Below are 20,563 nucleotides of genomic sequence, written 5' to 3' on the forward strand. Positions count from 1 at the left end.
TTCCAGAACCTAGCACAGTGCTGGGCATAAAGTAAGTATACCAAAAAATGTTGAATGAGTCATTTGGTCATGAGATTTCTGTTTCCAAAGGTTTTTTTTTTTTTTTTTTCCAAAGAATAGCATGTTTGTATGTTGTTTCATTACATGATGGGCCTACTGGGCACTAGGATTTTCCATCTGTCTCTAAATCATTAGTATCCTTCTGTATCTCAGTTACAACTTTTAACTTTGTAGGAAAGGACAACATTCACTTCAGACTTAATGGTTTATGTTTCTCAGTTCCCTTCAGGCAAGGGAAAATGTTTCCAGAATTTGATAAGGTACTTGGTACTGTCTGGCATTTAAATTTTTTTTTTTTTTCAGACATAGTCTCACTCTGTCACCCAGGCGAGAGTACGGTGGTGCAATCTCAGCTTACTGCAACCCCCACCTCCTGGGTCCTGCCTCAGCCTCCTGAGTAGCTGGGACTACAGGCATGCACCACCAAGCCCGGCTAATTTTTGTATCTTTAGTAGAGATGGGGTTTCATCATGTTGGCCAGGCTGGTCTCAAACTCCTGACTCCATGTGATCCACCTGCCTGAGCCTCCTGAAGTGCTGGGATCACAGGCGTGAGCCACCGTCCACAGCCTGAAATGTATTTTATTTAATTAGTTGCTGTGAGGTATGAACATTCCTGTGAGGTATGAACCTCATTTGATAATAGGTAAAATTGAAAATGAAGCTCTGGGCCATGTAGGAAAGTAGTAGATCCATATTGCCATTCTATGAAAACCCATCTTCTGATATTAAAGACAGGTCTACTAAGTAAATTCAGGTTTTGCCAAACTCAAAGCTACTTTTCTGTTTTCCTTATTTTTAAATGTAGGCCTTTGAGAGTCGTCACTTGTAAATAGAGTCTTTCTGCACCTGGTAGTAGATTGGCCAAATAGAGGGTAGTTACCTGTAGCCTGTGGTTTTCCAGAAGAAATAGGGAGACTGTAATCCCAGGCCCTGGGGACCCTACAGCATAAAGGATCTGTTTCTTTGCACTCTGTTCTGATTGAACAGCATATTGCAATTATCGGAAGAAGGGAGGCTACATTCTTTCATGTAATTATTCTTAGTGATCAGAAGCTTGAGGTCTCCCTTGTGGAAGTATTCTACCTATGGCAGTAATTTTTGGTTCCTGTAACTTCAAAATCCTATCAAGGACTTTCTGAGCGATAGAGGTCGGGAGGGTAAGAGCAAAACTCCATCCAGAAAGGTGAAAACAACAAACAAAGCCTGGGGCACTGAGATTGGGCTGCTGTTCTAGCTTCTCATAATATCCAATTTATAGAATACACTCAATCCTCAACTCCAGGGTAACTTTCTGCAACAGTAAAATTAGACTTAAAACGAATGAGGTTCTCCAGCTCAGGCTTCTCCCCTAGACCCTGGCTTGGAAAGCCTGGAGTTGTCAGGTATCTTTTCATGTGCAAACGCAGGCGGAAAGTGCCTTTAAGGCCTCGACTCTGCCTAGTAACTGAGCTGCTATTTAACTTTCCTCAGTCTTGCATTGCCTCAAAGTTATTTGACTGAGCTTGAAAAGACCAGCTTTCAGCCAGGCGCGGTGTGGCTCATGACTGTAATCCCAGCACTTTGGGAGGCCGAGTCAGGCGGATCACCTGAGATCAGGAGTTCGAGACCAGCCTACCAGCATGGTGAAACCCCATCTCTACTAAAAAGAAAATACAAAAATTAGCCGGGTGTGGTGGCACATGCCTGTAACCCCAGCTGCTCGGGAGGCTGAGGCTGGAGAATTGCTTAAGCCCGGGAGGCAGAGGCTTCAGTGAGCCAGGATGGCGTCATTACACTCCAGACGGGGCAACAAGAGCGAAACTCCGTCTCAAAAGAAAAAAAAAAAAAGACTAGCTTTCTCTTATAGTTTCCTATTACTTTTTTTCCCAGCTATTTTTTGTTAAACGATCACAACCCAGTTCATTTCCCCCTCGTAGCCTCTTCTTCCCCACAGCTTTCCATCCAGGTCTGGAATTAGCTCTGACTTCTCTACAAGCCCTGAGCTGAGCACGTTAGGTGCCCTACCTCCAGAATCCTCCCAGCATGGCCTGGAGTTTGCTGTTGTCTTGACTCTAGACTTGAAAAACCAAGGCCGGGCGCGGTGGCTCACGCCTGTAATCCCAGCACTTTTGGGAGGCCGAGGTGGGCGGATCACGAGGTCAGGAGATCGAGACCATCCTGGCTAACACGGTGAAACCCCGTCTCTATTAAAAATACAAAAAAATTAGCCAGGCTTGGTGGTGGGCGCCTGTAGTCCCAGCTACTCGGGAGGCTGAGGCAAGAGAATGGCCTGAACCCGGGAGGCGGAGCTTGCAGTGAGCCGAGATGGCGCCACTGCACTCCAGCCTGGGCGAAAGGGCGAGACTCTGTCTCAAAAAAAAAGAAAAACCAAGACTAAGAGGTGTGGTGATCTGGCTAGGAAGGAAGCCACAGTTGGGAGCTGGAGGCTCTAAGTAGCAGCAGAGCCCCTTACAGCCTGCGAGATCCATGCTGGATCTTGGTTTGTTTTTCAACAAACGGGTGTTGTTTTCTCAAATTCACTCCAAGAGGAAGCTGTGATTATAAATCAAATGACTTATTCAAGGGCTCCAAGCCTGTTAAGAGTGGCCTTGGTCCACGGAGACTTTCTGACACATAATCCAGGGCTTTTTTTTTTTTTTTTAGACGGAGTTTCGCTCTTGTTGCCTGGGCTGGAGTGCAATGGCACGATCTCGGCTCACCGCAACCTTCGCCTCCCGGGGTTCAAGCGATTCTCCTGCCTCAGCCTCCCGAGTAGCTGGAATTAACAGGCATGCGCCACCACGCCCGGCTAATTTTGTATTTTCAGTAGAGACAGGGTTTCTCCATGTTGGTCAGGCTGGTCTCTAACTCAATCCGGGGCTCTTTTTAACCATACTATTTAAGCCCTGTTGCTGGAAGCCTGTGGTTATAACCTATGCTTAAAAAGAAATAGTGATGAGGATAAAACAGGGTACTGAACTTGTCAATAGAAAACACATAAATAAGAAAGAGGAGGCAGAGAGGAGGACAGGAAAAGGTTGTCTTTTTGAAAAAGGACAAAATGATACAAAAATTAGCCAGGCATGGTGGTGCATACCTGTAAGCCCAGCTACTTGGGAGGCTGAGGCAGGAGAATCACTTGAACCTGGGAGGCCGAGGTTGCAGTGAGCTGAGATTGTGCCATTGCACTCCAGCCTGAGTCACAAAAGCAAAACTCTGTCCCCCACCCCCCCCCAAAAAAAAGGAAAGAAAGAAAAGAAAAAGGACAAAATGTGTTGCCCTTCAGATTAGAAACCAGTTTAATCCAAGCTGTTCTTCCTCTGAGACCGCATCAGGCTTTCACAGACACTGAGAAAGTTTCCATCGCCCCCTCCCCCCTCCCCGGTTTCTAATTTGGGCACACAGGTGATGTCATGGTAAAATGAATATGTGAAAAGTGCTTTGGGCATCATATGGTCCATGAATAATTAAGGTGAGGATGATGGGATTCTTGTCTGTAGAAAGGAACGCCTGTTTTTCTGCTTCTCTTTCTACAGTCAGTTATTGAGATTAAACTCTAAGTGCAGTGTCTTAGTGAAATGAAAATTAGTTTACATCCTGGAGAGTGAGAATTTATAAGAGTATGTGTTACGGAGAAATAAGCAATTAGTGATTGAACATAATATACACCCTGCCAGTTATTGAGCAACCAAACTATAAGTCTTTGCTGGTTCCCAATTTGCTCAGAACTCTTTATTTATCCCACCTGATCAGTGCCTCCGACTTAGAATTCGGGGGTATTAATTTTGATCTGAAATTCAACCTGGGATGAACAATCTCGCGTCCTTTTGGTCACTCCCTGATTACCATCTCCTCCCATTATATCACACAAACGCAAGAGCCTAGAGCCCGGAATTGAGGAGAGTGATTACTGATAGATTGTGCAAGGGCATCGGGAAAGCTGGAGGGTCTGGAAGACCAGCGTGTCCCATGTGCCTACCAAAATAAAATGCACCAGCTAGCACTGGGTTGATGGAAATAGGTTCATATTAATTCTTTTTTTAAATGTCTAGCATTGTCAAAGATACTATTTTACAGAATCATATATGCTCCAGAGCTCGAAATCAAGGGACCGTCATAGCATTTCAGGTAAGGTACAAGTAAAGACGTATGAACTTTGCTTGTACTTGCAGCAGAGCACAAAATACAAGTGTTCGTTACCCTGCAACTAAATCCAGTGAGTTGTAAATTCGAAGAGCAGGCAAATGATTCAAGATGCTTCTATGCCTGCAATGTCTGGAGGGATAGAACTAGGCCAAGAATGAGGTGAGAGTCAAACAAAGACCTGATGTAATTGTCTGGATAAATTGGAGAAAATATGGTAAAAATTACTTGACTAGTTTAGATAAGCATAATTCAGCATTGACATTTTCATTTAATCATTCCTATAGTCAATTTCATTTGATATGGACAGGGTCTAAAGAGACGTTAAAAGTCAACTAAAAATTAGAGAAATTTTAGTCATTTCAGAAAAGATTGATTTTGTATGCGTACTGTATTGAAGAAGTGATTTGTTCAAAAGAATTCTGGATAGACGCATGAAAGATAGTTAAGAAAATAGATATTTGGGTTGATTAAATTCTATTTTGGGGGCCCTATAGGCACAACTGGGTGTACCTGAGTCACGCTGTAGAATCTGATTCCAGAAGCAACTGAGAACTGACTCACTGAGTTCTAGAGAATTTTCCCTGTGTCCTTTCTTGTCATCATTTCTTGTGTTCCTGACACTGTGAAATGGGGTTGGCTGCCGTCTCAACGTGTTCGCTTTTAGCTGGGTTAGCGGAAAAATCAACAGGAATAACTCCAGGTTCTAAAGTAGTGATTGTGAAGATAATACCCGAGGCACACCAAGAAGCACTATGGAAAATGTTATTGTATAATAGTAAGTGCAGAATGCAGGATTTAAGCTTGCATCTTCCTGCGTTCTTTTTTTTTTATTAGAGATGGGGCCTGGCTGTGTTGCCTAGGCAGGTCTCAAACTCCTGGCCTCAAGAGCTCCTCCCGCCTTGGCCTCCCAAAAGTGCTGAGATTACAGGCGTGAGCCACTGCACCCAGCCTCCCCTGTGTTCTTGATAAAATAAGAATGTGTATTTCCTATAGGCAAGAGGTAAATGAAAGTACACGACGTGGAAACATTGTGTTTAGAAACTATCTACGATATCATGTCGTCTTTGTGATTAAGAAAATGAGCCAGGTGCAGTGGCTCACAGCTGTCATCCTAAAGCTTTGGGACACTGAGGTAGGAGGATAGCTTGAGGAGTTCAAGACCAGCCTGGGCAACACAGTAAGACCCCCATCTCTACAAAAGAGTAAATTAATTAATTAATTACATTTAATAAAAATTAGAAGATATATTGGAAAAATTAGGTTTATTGACTGTACCACATTCACAGATACAAATATATGTCTCCTACAAATCAGTATTACCTGGAATTTCTCACTAATGTGATCAGGGAAGCAGGGAAATGAAAACTTGAGCATTCAATCAATAAATAGTTGATTGATGGCTGGGTGCAGTGGCTCACGCCTGTAATCCCAGCACTTTGGGAGGCCGAGGCGGGTGGATCACCTGAGGTCAGGCGTTTGAAACCAGCCTGCTCAAAAGTGGTGAAACCCCGTCTCTACTAAAAATACAAAAATTAGCCAGGCATGGTGGCAGGTGTCTGTAATCCCAGCTACTTGGGAGGCTGAGGCAGGAGAATCGCTTGAACCTGGGAGGCGGAGGTTTCAGTGAGCTGAGATCGTGCCATTGCACTCCAGCCTGGGCAACGAGAGCGAAACTCCGTTTCAATAAATAAATAAAATAAAATAAAATAAGTTGATTGCCTACTACATACAGACAATGCTAGGAGCTAGAAACATGAGGAATACATGAGCTCGGTGCCAATGGAACATGCTTTCACACCGGGTGCAGCTGACTACCACATCATACAAAACTCGTCGCTGACGTTTTAGGTGTATAATCTGATTGGCATGGGCTCACAGAGGAGGGAGTAAGGGAAGAGTAAGAAGATTTCAAAGGAGAGGTGGTAATTGTGTCATTTATTAGAAGTATGAGTGTGGGGTAAGAGATACGTGTGTATGCATGTATGTGTGCATATGCATGTGTGTGTGTGCATATGTATGTGTGTGTGCGTGTGCGTGTGTGTGAACGGACTTCTTGTTTAGTACCATTTTGCTGCTGCTTTACCACCCCAATCTGTTCCTGGACACGGCGATGGACTCTGTATATGTTATCTCATTTTATTCTCACAATTGACCTCTGGTGGTAAAATTATTCTCATTTTTTACAGATTAAAAAAAAAGCCTCCTTTAAAGCATCTGTAAATCTGGACATAAGAGCCTCTCTCCTAAAATTCAAGACTGAGATGCTCTTCTCTCCTTCCTCTAAGCATCAGGGTTCTCTGTCTGCCTCCTATGCGGACCAGGGCAAAATAAACTTGAAATATTCACTATGTTAGCCTGTATGCAATTTTGGGTGATGATGGGCTATTGGTCGTTTTATTGTTTTAAAAAAAGAAGTTAGCCTTTATTCATCAGAGTGCCACAGTCACTTTGTGCAGTAAGTTAGGTGGTGAGGTAAGCTTGCTAATTAATGGGCATTTTAAAGGACTTTACCCAGCAGCAGACAAAATTAAGCCCTGGAAAGAATTTAGCCCAGTAGCCAGTCATATGCCATGTCGTATAGCATACGCAGCCAATGGGGAGAGCGAGGTGTGGCTGTGGAAGAAGACAGGGTTAAGCAATTTTTTTAAAGCACTACATATTTATTGATAGAATATCTCTCCAGGCAGTATTCACATGCTTTGAACTGAAGCTCGTAGCTTGGCAGTGCAGTTTAAGCAAATAAACTCAGGCTGTTGAACACAATGATTAACAGGAAGCAGGGGAGGGGACATAGTTACTAGACTCTGGCCGGGAGAAGAGGCTGAGGTTAAGGTCTTAGAGCCAATGACTTGCAGAATGGTCACCTCACCCACTTGAAATTTCATGGTGGGAACAGGTGGACCCCCTGGAATCAGAACCTCTCTGAGGACATTTGTTTTTGTGTAGACACAGGTTGCAGGTTAGCAGGAGAACAGGCAAGCCAAATGCAAAGGAGCCACTTCAGAAATGTGTCACAGAAAAGTGAAAATGCAACCTAGTGGTAAGTGAAGAGGGGAAGAAGAAAGAAAAAGGACCAGAACCGTGAACTGAAGGGACGGGGAACAGCCAGACGAGAGCTTCAGCCATCACGAGGATGATTTCGGAACCTGGAGAAAATGTAAGTTAAATATATCTACACTCTGATCCTATCTCAAGAGAGAGATATTTTACTCATTTCCTGGTTGTGAATGATGGGCTCTTGGAAGCACTGTCTTTTTAGCGTGTCTCTTATCTCTGCCCTGATTTTTGTATTTGTTTACAATACTGAGTTATGGGAGAATAAACGTTTTCTGAGGGCAGCTCTGTCCAATGCTTCACTGTTAGCAGAAGCCTGTCATCAGATTTTTGAGGGGAAAGTTTTTTACTCAACAGAAAATGCATTGAAAACTACCCTTGATGAAGCTACCTGCTATGAGTACATGGTTCGAAGCCACTATGTAACAGAAACACTCTCTGAAGAAGAGGCTGGGTTCCCTTTAGCTTACACGGTGACTATCCACAAAGACTTCGGCACTTTTGAGAGGCTCTTCAGGGCGATTTATATGCCCCAAAATGTCTACTGTGTGCACCTGGATCAGAAGGCGACGGATGCCTTTAAAGGTGCAGTGAAACAGTTACTCAGCTGCTTCCCAAATGCTTTTCTGGCTTCCAAGAAGGAGTCCGTCGTCTATGGGGGGATCTCCAGGCTCCAGGCTGACCTGAACTGCCTGGAAGACCTTGTGGCCTCTGAAGTTCCCTGGAAGTATGTCATCAACACCTGTGGGCAAGACTTCCCCCTGAAAACCAACAGGGAAATAGTTCAGTATCTGAAGGGATTTAAAGGGAAAAATATCACCCCTGGAGTGCTGCCTCCTGACCACGCTGTTGGACGGACTAAATACGTCCACCAAGAACTGTTAGACCACAAAAATTCCTACGTGATTAAAACAACAAAATTAAAAACTCCTCCTCCTCATGACATGGTGATTTACTTTGGCACGGCCTACGTGGCTCTCACAAGGGACTTTGCTAACTTCGTCCTCCAAGACCAGCTTGCACTTGACTTACTCTCCTGGTCCAAGGACACCTACAGCCCCGACGAACATTTCTGGGTGACACTCAACAGGATTCCCGGTATGTACGTCTCTTAACTTTTATTTTTACGAATAAACACTGCATGGTCAATACTAAATAAGTTGCTTTGAAAAGAGTGGAAAAAATGGGACAAACTTCTTTACGGTTTTAAATGTCAAATTAAAAAAAAAATCTTTCATCTGTAAAATGGTTAAATGGAGATGTGTTATATCACCCACTCTTGTGAACCGCTCTGTTCACAGGACAAAAGACCGAAGGAACACTGGCCATATAAATAAAAACGTGGCCAAGCACAGTGGCTCAAGCCTGTAATCACAGCACTTTGGGAGGTGGAGGCAGGTGGATCACTTGAGGTCAGGAGTTTGAGAGCAGCCTGACCAACATGGTGAAAACCTGTATCTACTAAAAATACTAAAAAAATTAGCCAGGCGTGGTGGTGCATGCCTGTAATCCCAGCTACTGGAGAGGCTGAGGCAGGAGAATCGCTTGAACCCAAGGGGCGGAGGTTGCAATGAGCCAAGATTGTGCCACTGCACTCCAGCCTGGGTGACAGATCGAGACTCCATGTCTAAATAAATAAATAAATAAAATGTAAACCTTATTCTTTAAGCGCAACGCATTTAAAATCAGGAATATGTATTATAAATAAAATTTGAATGACAATTTGAACATTTCAATAATATTTTTGTCTCTGTTGAAGCTCCCATCCTTTTGAAATGGGAGCAAGATACAACTTTCAAATTTTTTATTTGCAAGCTCTTTTCTGGTCTTGAATCAAAAATCTAAAGCATGGCCAGGCATGGTGGCTCACGCCTGTAATCCCAGCGCTTTGGAAGGCTGAGGCAGGAGGATGTCTTGAAGCCAGGAGTTTGAGACCAGCCTGGGCAACATAGTGAGACACTGTCTCTATTTTTTTTCAAGAAGTTAAAACAAACAAACAAAAAAAACCTATTGCACCTTAAAGATTTCTAGGCTGAGCACAGTGGCTCACACCTGTAATCCCAGCACTTTGGGAGGCTGAAGCGGGCGGATCACAAGGTCAGGAGTTCGAGACCAGCCTGGCCAACATGGTGAAACCCTGTCTCTACTAAAAATACCAAAAATTAGCCAGGCATGGTGGCGTATGCCTGTAATCCCAGCTTCTCAGAAGGCTGAGGCAGTAGAATCGCTTGAACCCAGGAGGCGGAGGTTGCAGTGAGCCAAGATCACATCATCGCACTCCAGCGGAGACTCTGTCTCAAAAAAAAAAAAAAAAAAAAAGATTTCTAGACTAGTACCTCCATTTTATAGACGAAGAAACTTCAGTGTGATTACATGATATGCTCAAATCCCACAGCTAGTAAGCAAATGCACCAATTATAAACCAGGTCTCCTAAGCCTGATGTTCTTTTTAGGTTGAATTTCAATAAGGTCTCAATTGTTGCTAAATCAATTCCATCTCTCCTTTGGTCTAAGTTCCAAATGATTTTTGAATAATCTCAAGTTGTTTATAGTGAACCAATTTAGTCCTGCTAGTTCAATTCAAAATAAGAATTCATATTTGCAGTTCAAAGGAGAAAGTAACTGGAACCTGTATGAAGATCACAGTCCTGGTTTCTTTGGATTGCTGGTTCAACCCTGGATGCACATTACGATCATCTGGGGCTTCTAAAAATACCTAAGCCAGGGCCTGTTTCCCTCCTTGGGGCAAGACCTAACTATTGATATTTGTACAGCTTCCAAGTGATTCTCATGTACAGCCAGGGGTGTAAACCATTGCAGGTGCTTGTTTTAGATATTGGCATACAAAGCTTCATAGGCTTAGAATTCTCTTTAAGTCTGTGATTTTCTCAGAGCCAGAAGGGGAAGTATAGTGATCAAAAGAAATTAGGGCTCAGGAAAGTCTGGTGGGGAAAGCACAGAGCTGTTTAAATAGAATTGTAGTGTCCAGAGTAAGGGAAGTGAAAGCCTCACTTCTCTCCCATGTGCTTGGAGTAGGATGTAGACTCTTCAGGTCTGGCCACCCTACTGTACGGGGAGACATTGACACAGCAGTTCCAAAGAGAGCAGCCAGGGAGGTAAAAAGGCCAATCCCCACTTTTTTTTTTTTTTTTAGAGAAGACCAAGACAAAGAAAAAGGATAATTGATTTGGAAAAGACTTGAAGAGGGATCGGTGTCTTTACCTAATTAAAAGATTTGCTCAGGAAAGAGAAATTAGACCAACTCTGTGGTTTTGGAAGTAGAATCTAGGGCCAGCGGGTGGGAGATGAGAACACATGGAGCTGGGAATAGAACGGGCAGCTTCCTCAATGGTGAGCAAAGCCAAGGGAAGCAGGGCTGGGGAAGTGCTGCCGAGGAAACCTCAAGGATTGGACCGGATGGCCTCCGAGTCCCTTCCCACTCTGAGTCTGTGATCCTAATCAGGGGACTCAACAGAAACTTAAGGGAAACCCCCTGACTTCTCAACTTGATGTATCTATTGGAGCTGGATTTTTACACCCCGTGTTAGCAGTAACAGATTGGCAAAGCAATAGAAAACAAATGCACCAATTCATGTTTTTCAGAAACTTACAAAAGTTAGCCCCTGAAGTCATTTCTGTGTTATGTGTGTGGAGGAACACTGCCGGAGGACCCTGACCAGCCCTGACAACTCTTTTTTTTTCTTTTTTTTTGATCTCACTCTGTCATTCAGGCTGGAGTGCAGTGGCACAATCATGGCTCACGGCCTCAACCTCCCAAAGTGCTGGGATTACAGGTGTGAGCCACACAGCACCCAGCCCATGCTGGTCTTGACCTCCCAGGCTCAAGCCTTCCAAGAAGCTGGGACTACAGGCACGTGCCCCCATGCCTGGCTAATTTTAACTTTTGTAGAGACGAGGTCCTGCTGTGTTGCCAGTGCTGGTCTCGAACTCCTGGGCCCAAGCGATCCTCCTGCCTCAGCCTCGTGAGCCACCACATCGGGCAAGCCCTGCCAACTCTTTCTTGACCTGAGGCAGGGCTGAATGTAGGAGGTTAGGGAATTAGAAACCTAAGGGTTGTCTTGTTTAATTATTACTCCTGCTATGTGGAGATCTGAGCCATTTTCCGTTGTAAGGGTCCTTCTGGTTGATGTGTATATGTTGTGGTTTTTGCTTTTTTTTTTTTTTTTTTTTTTTTTTTTGGCAGGGGTGCGAGGGACATTTTGAGATTGTTCCAATTCATTGTCATGATTGAGGGATTATGATTAGGATTCTGTAAAGTAACTACTCCAGGCCAGGTGTGGTGGCTCACGCCTGTAATCCCAGCACTTTGGGAGGCTGAGCTGGGTGGATCGCCTGAAGTCAGGAGTTCAAGACCAGCCTGGCCAACATGGTGAAACCTATCTCTACTAAAAATACAAAAATTAGCCGGGTGTGGTGGCACGTGCCTGTAATCCCAGCTACTCGGGAGGCTGAAGCAGGAGAATCACTTCAGCCCGGGAGGCGGAGGTTGCAGTGAGCCAAGATCCTGCCACTGCACTCGCGTCTGGGTGACAGAGTGAGACTCCATCTCAGAAATAAAAATTTAAAAAAAAATTAGTCCAGAAAAACATCTTACAGCTGAAGTGGTCTCATGGGAAGGGAGAACAGCACTGCCCAATAGGAATGCTACAATGGGAGCCATAGATCTAAAATCAAATTTTAGATTTTCCAGGAGCCACATTAAAAGAAGTAAAAAGAAGCAGATGATATGAATTTAAAGAATGTATTTTATGCCAGGTGTGGTGGCTCACGCCTGTAATCCCAGCACTTTGGGGAGCCGAGGCGGGCGGATCACTTGAGGTCAGGAGTTTGAGACCAGCCTGGCCAACATGGTGAAACCCCAACTCTACTAAAAATACAAAAAACTAGCCAGGCGTGGTAGCTTGTGCCTGTAACCCCAGCTACTCGGGAGGCTGAAGCAGGAGAATCGCTTCAGCGATTTAGGAGAACCGAGAGGCAGAGGTTGTGGTGAGTTGAGATCATGCCACTGTACTCCAGCCTGGGTGACAGAGCAAGACTCTGTCTCAAAAAAAAAAAAGAATGTATTTTATTTAACTCAGTTTGAAATATCACTTTTACTTGTGGCCTGTGGCTGCGACCACAGGCAGGGGAGGTGGACCACGCATCCTCATTGCTGGTGCAGTGGTCAGGCTCTGCCGCCCTAGCAGCACCGAGACGTTGGCCGTCCTCATGTCGCAGAGTCTCCACCTCTGCTGGTTTTGCTTTGCCTGCTTCTACTTTATTTGAAATTCTTGCCTGTGCTTCAGCACTTCCCCTGGTTTATGGGCTCCTCCACCCTGTGGGTTCTACTTCCTATGTCTTCCCCTGGTATCTGCCAGATTCCATGCTGCTCTTTTTTTTTTTTTTTTTTAAGATGGAGTCTCGCTCTGTCACCCAGGCTGGAGTGCAGTGGTATCATCTTGGCTCACTGCAACCTCCTCCTCCTGGGTTCAAGCAATTCTCCTGTCTCAGCCTCTGAAGTACCAGGGATTACAGGTGCATGACACCACGCTTGGCTAATTTTTGCATTTTTAGTAGAGACGGGGTTTCACCATGTTGGCCAGGCTAGTCTTCTGACCTCAGGTGATCCACCTGCCTTGGCCTCCCAAAATGCTGGGATTACAGGCGTGAGCCACTGTGCCTGGCCCATGCTGCTCTCTTGACAGCAAGTGCTCTCTGTGTCCCATTCAGATGTCCCCAGAGAGTCCTGCCTTGGGTCATGCAGCCATTGTATTAAACAATGAGGATCCCCATTCTCATTCCACACCACCTCTCAGGCTGCGGCTGACCTCTTTGTGGGCAGCTGCCCTTTATGTAGCCCCAAGTTGTCCAATCAGCTGTGCCCAGGGTGGCAGGGTCATGTGGTTTAAAAAAGCAAAGCTTGGGTAACACAGATACCTTGTCTCTACAAAAAAAAAAAAAAAAAAATAGTCAGGCTTGGTGGCATGCACTGTAGTCTCAGCTGCTGGAGAAGTCGAGGCAGGAGGATCGCTTGAGCCCAGGAGGTCAAGGGCACAGTGAGCTGCAATAGCACCACTACCCTCAGACTGGGCAACAGAGTGAGACTCTGTCTCAAAAAATGGATAAATAAATAAGCAAGCAAAACAAAACATGGGTCCGGGCACAGTGGCTCACGCCTGTAATCCCAGCTCTTTGGGAAGCTGAGGTGGGCAGATCACCTGAGGTCAGAAGTTTGAGGCTAGCCTGGCCAACATTGATGAAACCCCGTCTCTACTAAAAATGCAAAAATTAACCGGGTGCGGTGGTGCATGCCTGTAATCCCAGCTACTCAGGAGGCTGAGGCAGGAGAATCGCTTGAACCTGGGAGGCGGAGGTTGCAATGAGCCGAGATCGCGCCACTGCACTTCAGCCTGGGTGACAGAGCGAGACTCCATCTCAGAAACAAAAACAGACAAAAACATGGTCCATCCAGCAGGTCCTCTGGAGGCCTCTCAGAGGATAAGACTCTCTGCATGGCCTGCTCAGGTGAAGGTGCCCATGAGGAGAACAGTGTTACAGAAACGGGGTTCACATATGGCTTTAAAGATGTCCAAGAAGCCTCACTAGCTGTTCTGAAATTAGGGCTTCCTGCCGTCCCTTTTTCCTCTCCCCACTTCCGTCTTTTACCCTTAATCTGGTCCACAACAAGATGGCATGCCTTTTAGTTTTTGTCTGATTCAGCTGTGGATGATTTCCATTTATAAGCCCAAGATGCAAGTTCATCCACCTCCCACTTTCCTCCTGAGTTATTATTGATCCTCTGGGTTGGATGGCTCTGCCTGTGATAGGGACATTCAGTGAGTTTATTCCATTGGTCATGTGTGCCTTGAATTTTACACATTTCAAAACTGACCAGTGATTTCTGTTTCACTTGCTGCAAAGGAGTATTTTGAATATAAGTCCATGGGAGTTTGTTTCAAACTCACATTAAAATAGGAATGAATGCAAAAACAGCCTTTCCTGGGAGCAGGCTTTGTGGGCGGTGGGAGGAAGGAGTGCCAAGGTGTCCAAAGGGGAAGGAATAGAGAAAGGAAGATACCTGGTGGGTGATTGAGGGCCCGAAAGACAGACCCTCCCTGCTTCCAATTTGTTTTTCCCCTGGAGCCAGCCTGCGGACCAGCCCTATTGATATTCCATGGCAGGCATCTTCCCCTGAACCCTAAATGTGGGTGGCTCATTGTATTTCTATTTGCTGTAGAGTCCATACTGGCCTTACTCTTTGTCACTGTTTGAGGCTGGTATATCCTGTTAGTCCCTCTATATGTAAAAATGCAATGCTGAGGTTCCAGGTGCCGAGACCTTGAGAGATGCAACTTTGGGAGCAGAGAAGGGCAGATCCGAATCAAGGTGGTCTTGGGAACTCATCCTTGAGCCCCAGGGATGTGGCTGGGATCTTACTGCGTGCAGAGGGAATTGATATTCCCCAAACCAATCGAGCACACAGAGCTTCTGAGATGCTGGGCGAATGGACAGACTTGAAGGGGAGGAAAATTTGGGGATTTTTACTATTAGCTCCGCTTAAGCAATCTCTGTTTTTTTATATCTGCCAGAAATATCGGTTTTTGTCAACTTCTTCTTTTTGGTTTTTTTTTGAGACAGAGTCTTGCTCTGTCGCCCAGGCTGGAGTGCAGTGGCGCGATCTCAGCTCACTGCAAGTTCTGCCTCCCGGGTTCACACCATTCTCCTGCCTCAGCCTCCCGAGTAGCTGGGACTACAGGCGCCCACCACCGCACCCGGCTAATTTTTTGTATATTTAGTAGAGACGGGGTTTCACCATGTTGGCCAGGATGGTGTTGATCTCTTGACCTCGTGATCCATCCACCTCGGCCTCCAAAAGTGTTGGGATTACAGGCGTGAGCCACCGTGCCTGGTCTCTTGTCAACTTCTAGAAAAGGAAATCAGAGAGTTGGGACACCTGTGAGTTCCTTTTTTTTTTTTTTTTTTTTTTTTTTTGAGATGGAGTCTCACTCTGTCACCCAGGCTGGAGTACAGTGGCGCAATCTCGGCTCACTGCAACCTCCGCTTCCTGGGTTCAAGTAATTCTCCTGCCTCAGCCTCCCGAGTACCTGGGACTACAACCTCTGCTTCCCAGGTTCAGGCGATTCTACTACCTCAGCCTCCTGAGTAGCTGCGACTACAGGCGCCCGCCACCACGCCTGGCTAATTTTTGCCTCTTTAGTAGAGATGGGGTTTCACCATGTTGGCCAGGCTGGTCTCGAACTCCTGACCTGGTGGTCCGCCCACCTCAGCTTCCCAAAGTGCTGGGATTACAGGTGTGAGCCACCACTCTCGGCCACCTGTGAGTTCTTCTCAGGGAAACACAGTTTCTTAGGAAGGTGGTAAATGGCCTGAGAGACTTCATTTTTAAAATAGGAAGATTATCAAGAAAACAATGGCATTAATCACTTCCCTAGAGGAAGAAAGGAAGAGTTTAATCTGCAAGTGATCTTATCTTTGCTAACCATTGTCTTCCCTCTTCACTGATCACTGAGTTTGTTCTTCGGGCATTCTGTGGCTCACACACTATCCTTACTTTCTTCTTCCTCCTTCCCAGCTAAGTTAGACTACAGATGCTCTTTGACTTACAGTGGGGTTACATCCCAAGAAACTCATCGCAAGTGGAAAATACCATAAATCAAAAATGCATTTAATGGCCACGTGGGGTGGCTAACGCCTGTAATCCCAGCACTTTGGGAGGCTGAGGCAGGTGGATCACTAGAGGTCAGGAGTTTGAGACCATCCTGGCCAACATGGTGAAACCCCGTCTCTACTAAAAATACAAAGATTAGCCGGGCGTGGTGGCGGGCGCCTGTAATCCCAGCTATTTGGGAGGCTGAGGCAGGGGAATCGCTTAAACCCGGGAGGCGGAGGTTGCAGTGAGCCGAGATTGTGCCACTGCACTCCAACCTGGGCAAGAGGGAGATTCTGCCACAAAAAAAAAAAAAAAAAAAAACCAAAACAAAACAAAGAAAACGAAAGAAAAGAAAATGCATTTAATGTACCTAATCTACCAAATATCCTAGCTTAGCCTAGCCTCCCTTAAACATGCTCAGAACACTTACATTGTTAGCCTACCGATGGGCAAAATCATCTTACACAAAGCCTATTTTATAATAAAGTGGTGTCTATGTCATGTGATTTCTTGAATACAGTACACTATAGAGTACAGTATCAGTTGTTTACCCTCGTGATCTCATAGCTGACCGGGAGCTGGGGTGGCCTGCCGCTGCCAGCATCATGAGAGAGTATCCTACCACACCTCGTTAGCCTGGGAAAAGACCAACATTCAAAAGTCAAAATATGGTTTCTACTTAAATGCTCATAGCTTTCACACATCATAAGGTAAAAAAAATTATAAGTTGAGGCCAGGCGCGGTGGCTCACGCATGTAATCCTAGCACTTTGGGCAGCTGGGGTGGGCAGATCACCTGAGGTCAGCAGTTCGAGACCAGCCTGGCCAACATGATGAAACCCCGTCTCTACTAAAAAGGCAAAAATTAGCCAGGCATGGTGGTGCACGCCTGTAATCCCAGCTACTCGGGAGGCTGAGGCAGGAGAATCGCTTGAACCTGGGATGCAGAGGTTGCAGTGAGCTGAGATCGCACCATTGCACTCCGGCCTGGGCGACAAGAGCGAAACTCCATCTCAAAAAAAAAAAAAAAAATATATATATATATATATATATATATATATGTATGTATGTGTAAGTTAAACTCTCATAAGTCAGGGACCGTCTGTATTCTTTCCTGAATTTATACCCATGACACCTTAAATATAAACCCTGATAGATCTCATGGCATCTATGTTTTGTTATGGAATAACAGGCTTAGTTGCTGAAAGTCATAAAGTGACACAGCACAACTGAGGACTGCTAATGATTTTGACTTTTTTTTGAGTTTATAAAAAGATTGTAATTTCCCCAGATCAGAAATTGCCCCAATATGTAGTTTAATTGATTTGTATGCATTTTATGTATCCATATATATTACCATCAAAAATGGCTTGCATAATAATGATAATGTATATAAATAGTTTTGCTTTGCCAATTATACCATCTTCTGGGATCTCAGAGGAATAACCAGAGACATGACCCTGTTTTAATATTCTGTTGCTCCTTTAGGTAGCAATTTCCTTTTTAAAACCAAAAAATAATGTTTCTTCCTATGGGGACCTATCTTAATTTTATACTGAGGAAGCTAAAAGTAGTTTGATGAGAAAGAAAAAAATAAGGGTTGGGCCCAGCTGGAGTATAGTCAGATGACATCAATTAGAATGCATTTAAAATTTAAGTGGACTGGTGAATGGGTTGGAAAAATAGTCTAAAGATTTGTTTACTCTCTATTAGAGTTAGAGAGTAGCTCACACTCACTGGTGGGGTTTAGAAACAAACAGGCCTGAGTTTAAAGCCTATCTCTACGGCTCACCGTCTCTCTTTTTTTTTTTTTTTGAGACAGAGTTTCACCCTTGTTGCCCAGGCTGGAGTGCAATGGTGCGATCTTGGCCCACTGCAACCCCCGCCTCCTGGGTTCAAGCGATTCTCCTGCCTCAGCCTCCCGAGTTGCTGGGATTACAGGTATGCACTACCACGCCTGGCTAATTTTGTATTTTTAGTAGAGACGGGGTTTCTCCATGTTGGTCAGGCTGGTCTCGAACTCCTGACCTCAGGCGATCTGCCCACCTCAGCCTCCCAAAGTGCTGGAATTACAGACGTGAGCCACTGCGCCCGGCCCCGCCATCTCTTTAACTTTGGGCAAATGCCTCATTTCACTGAGCCTGATTCTTCATCTATATCCTGGGGATAAAATATCTCTTTGTAGGACTGTTGAAGGATTAGAGAGTACACAAACTATACCTGGCACATCATAGAAACTCATTAAATGGAGAGAGAGAGAAAACAGATGAACTTCTCAGGTGTTGATTTTTGAGGTTTTAATGTTACGATTCTAAAAATTCTATGTGCAACTAAAACAAAAAACCCCTCTAACATTTGGTTTTGAAAGCATAAGGTCTAATTTTTTGTTAGAAATCAGGTATGTGAGGCCGGGCGTGATGGCTCATGCCTGTAATCCCAACACTGGGAGGCCAAGGCAGGAGGATCAGAGGATTGCTTGAGACCAGCCTAGGCAGCATAGTGAAATTCCATCTCTACAAAAAATACAAAAGTTAACCGGGCTTGGAGGCGCGTGCCAGTAGTCCCAGCTACTTGGGAGGCTGAAGCAGGAGGATCGCTTGAGCACGGGAGGTCGAGGCTACAGTGAGGGGTGGTTGTGACATTGCACTCCAGTCTTGGTGACAGAGTGAGACCCCATCTCAAAAAAAAAAAAGAAGAAGGAAGGAAGGAAGGAAAAGGAAGAAAGTAAAGGATGGAAGGAAGGAAGGAAGGAAGAGAGGGAGAGAGGAAGGGAGGAATAAATTAGGTATGTGGCTGAAGAGGTTCCCTCGGGTATAGTTCTTCTTAGCAATGTCAACTGTCTACAGTCTTGTACCAGGAAGCAGCATTCTGTGACTAAAGCCTCCTACCTCTCCAGGCTTCTCACTTTAGACTTGTCTGAAGCCAAATGGCCTCCACAACCTGTTCATGCTGTCTTCTTGTTCTGGAATACTCTTTATCTTTGCTGCTCATTCTCATCTGTTCTCTTCAAGATCCAGTTGAAAAGTCACGGCCTCAGCTGCTTTACACTCCTGCAGAAGCAGCTCCCCTGCCCCACCTTATCCACACTTCTCTTGCAGCGCCTCTTCCATTGCATCTTAACAATTTGTGTAGATCTCAGTCCTCTCTATGCCCGGGCCCTGCCCACCCCCAACCACCAACACACCAAATGTGAGCAGGCAACCGAATGATTGGCCCAGGACCTAGACTTTTATCCAGCTTCATCACTGAGTGGGCTTCCAATATCACTTTGCATGAGGAATGGAGAAATGAAAGAGAAATCGTCTGCATGTCTAATAAAATGTTCTCTACAAGTGGAGAAAATTCCCCTTCAGCATTACAGGAAGTTTATTTTCTGATTTTTCAATTCTAGCTCAGCTTTTAAGCAGTCCACAGGGTGGGATTCCTAAATCTAAACCCCAACTCCCCCATCACTTCCACCAACTTTTTCAAAGGACAAACATCCTTTGCTGCCACCTATGCTAAATCCATTAGAAAACACTCTTGGGAGTGTGGTCTGCCTTTGGGAGTTCTTAGTCATCTGATTGCTAGGGTCAGTATCAATTACCCTCCATCCATTTTGAGGACTGAATTTGTATATTGTTTTTGTTTTCTTTCAATTTTTATTTTAAGTTCAGGGGTACGTGTGCAGGATGTGCAGGTTTGTTACATGGGTAAACGTGTGTCACAGTGGTTTACCGCACAGATCATCCCATCACCTACGTATTAAGCCCAGCGTCTCTATTAGCTCTTCTTCCTGATGCTTTCCCTCCGCCACCGGCCCCAGTATGTGTTGTTCCCCTGCATGTGTCCATAAGTTCTCATCAATCAGCTCCCACGTATGAGAATATGCGGTGTTTGGGTATTCTGTTTCTGCGTTAGTTTGCTGAGAATAATGTCTTCCAACTCTATCCATGTCCCTGCAAAGGACATGATCTCATTCCTTTTTATGGCTGCATAATATTCTATGGCGTATATATACGACATTTTCTTTATCCAGTCTATCATTGATGGGCATTTAGGTTGATTTCATGCCTTTGCTATTGTGAATAGTGCTGCAGTGAACATACGCGTGCATGTATCTTTATGACAGAATGATTTATATCCCTTTGGATCTATGGGATTGCTGAGTCAAATTCCTATATGTTTTAGTTCAGGTCTAGAAAAGTAAAATCATTAATTAAGGGAATTTAGCAGAGTTATTTTGGCCCTGAGAGGCTGTGATTTAAAATATTCAGAAAATGTAGTTGAAGTCGTTGATTTGGCTCCAACTTGAATTCCCTATGTAATTGCAGGGAATTCAAGGGACTCTGAATTCAATTCAGGGAATTCAAACAGACCTCTTTGCCTTCGAGCCAGTTTTCCCCCTAGGCTTTTCTTAGCCTGCAAAAATCCTGGTTATCTTTGAGGACCCAGTTGAGTTGGTCTTGCTCCTAAATCATTGACAAGCCCCTACCCTCAGGCAGAGCAGTTTGTCCTTTGTGCAACAAATACTTTTTGTTGTCACTGTAGTTAGGGTTTGCGGTTTAATCATCTATTGCTGCTGCCAGAAAGCAGAATCTTGGAGGGTAGGGAGCTTTATATCTTTGCGAGCCTCAACCAACACAAAGCTTGGCGTCAGATTGAATTCAAAT

The 20,563-nt window shown here is 44.8% G+C and overlaps 1 protein-coding gene across 4 annotated transcripts in view; it reads left to right on the forward strand.

Annotated features, from left to right (window-relative positions):
- GCNT2 (glucosaminyl (N-acetyl) transferase 2 (I blood group)) overlaps positions 1–20,563 on the forward strand; it is a 110,358-nt gene that overhangs the window by 314 nt on the left and 89,481 nt on the right. For 2 of the 4 annotated variants that reach the window (XM_055391296.2, XM_055391295.2), the window contains exon 2: positions 7,134–8,339. In XM_055391296.2, coding sequence (XP_055247271.1) covers positions 7,415–8,339 — 925 coding nt within the window. In that variant the 5' untranslated portion in view covers positions 7,134–7,414. Of the gene's footprint in view, positions 1–6,774; positions 8,340–20,563 lie in introns of those variants that run through there. The other 2 variants (XM_055391299.2, XM_055391294.2) reach the window with 2 other exon arrangements.

The sequence above is a fragment of the Gorilla gorilla genome, chromosome 5, assembly GCF_029281585.2.
Source record: "Gorilla gorilla gorilla isolate KB3781 chromosome 5, NHGRI_mGorGor1-v2.1_pri, whole genome shotgun sequence".
NCBI classification, from domain to species: Eukaryota; Metazoa; Chordata; class Mammalia; order Primates; family Hominidae; genus Gorilla; species Gorilla gorilla.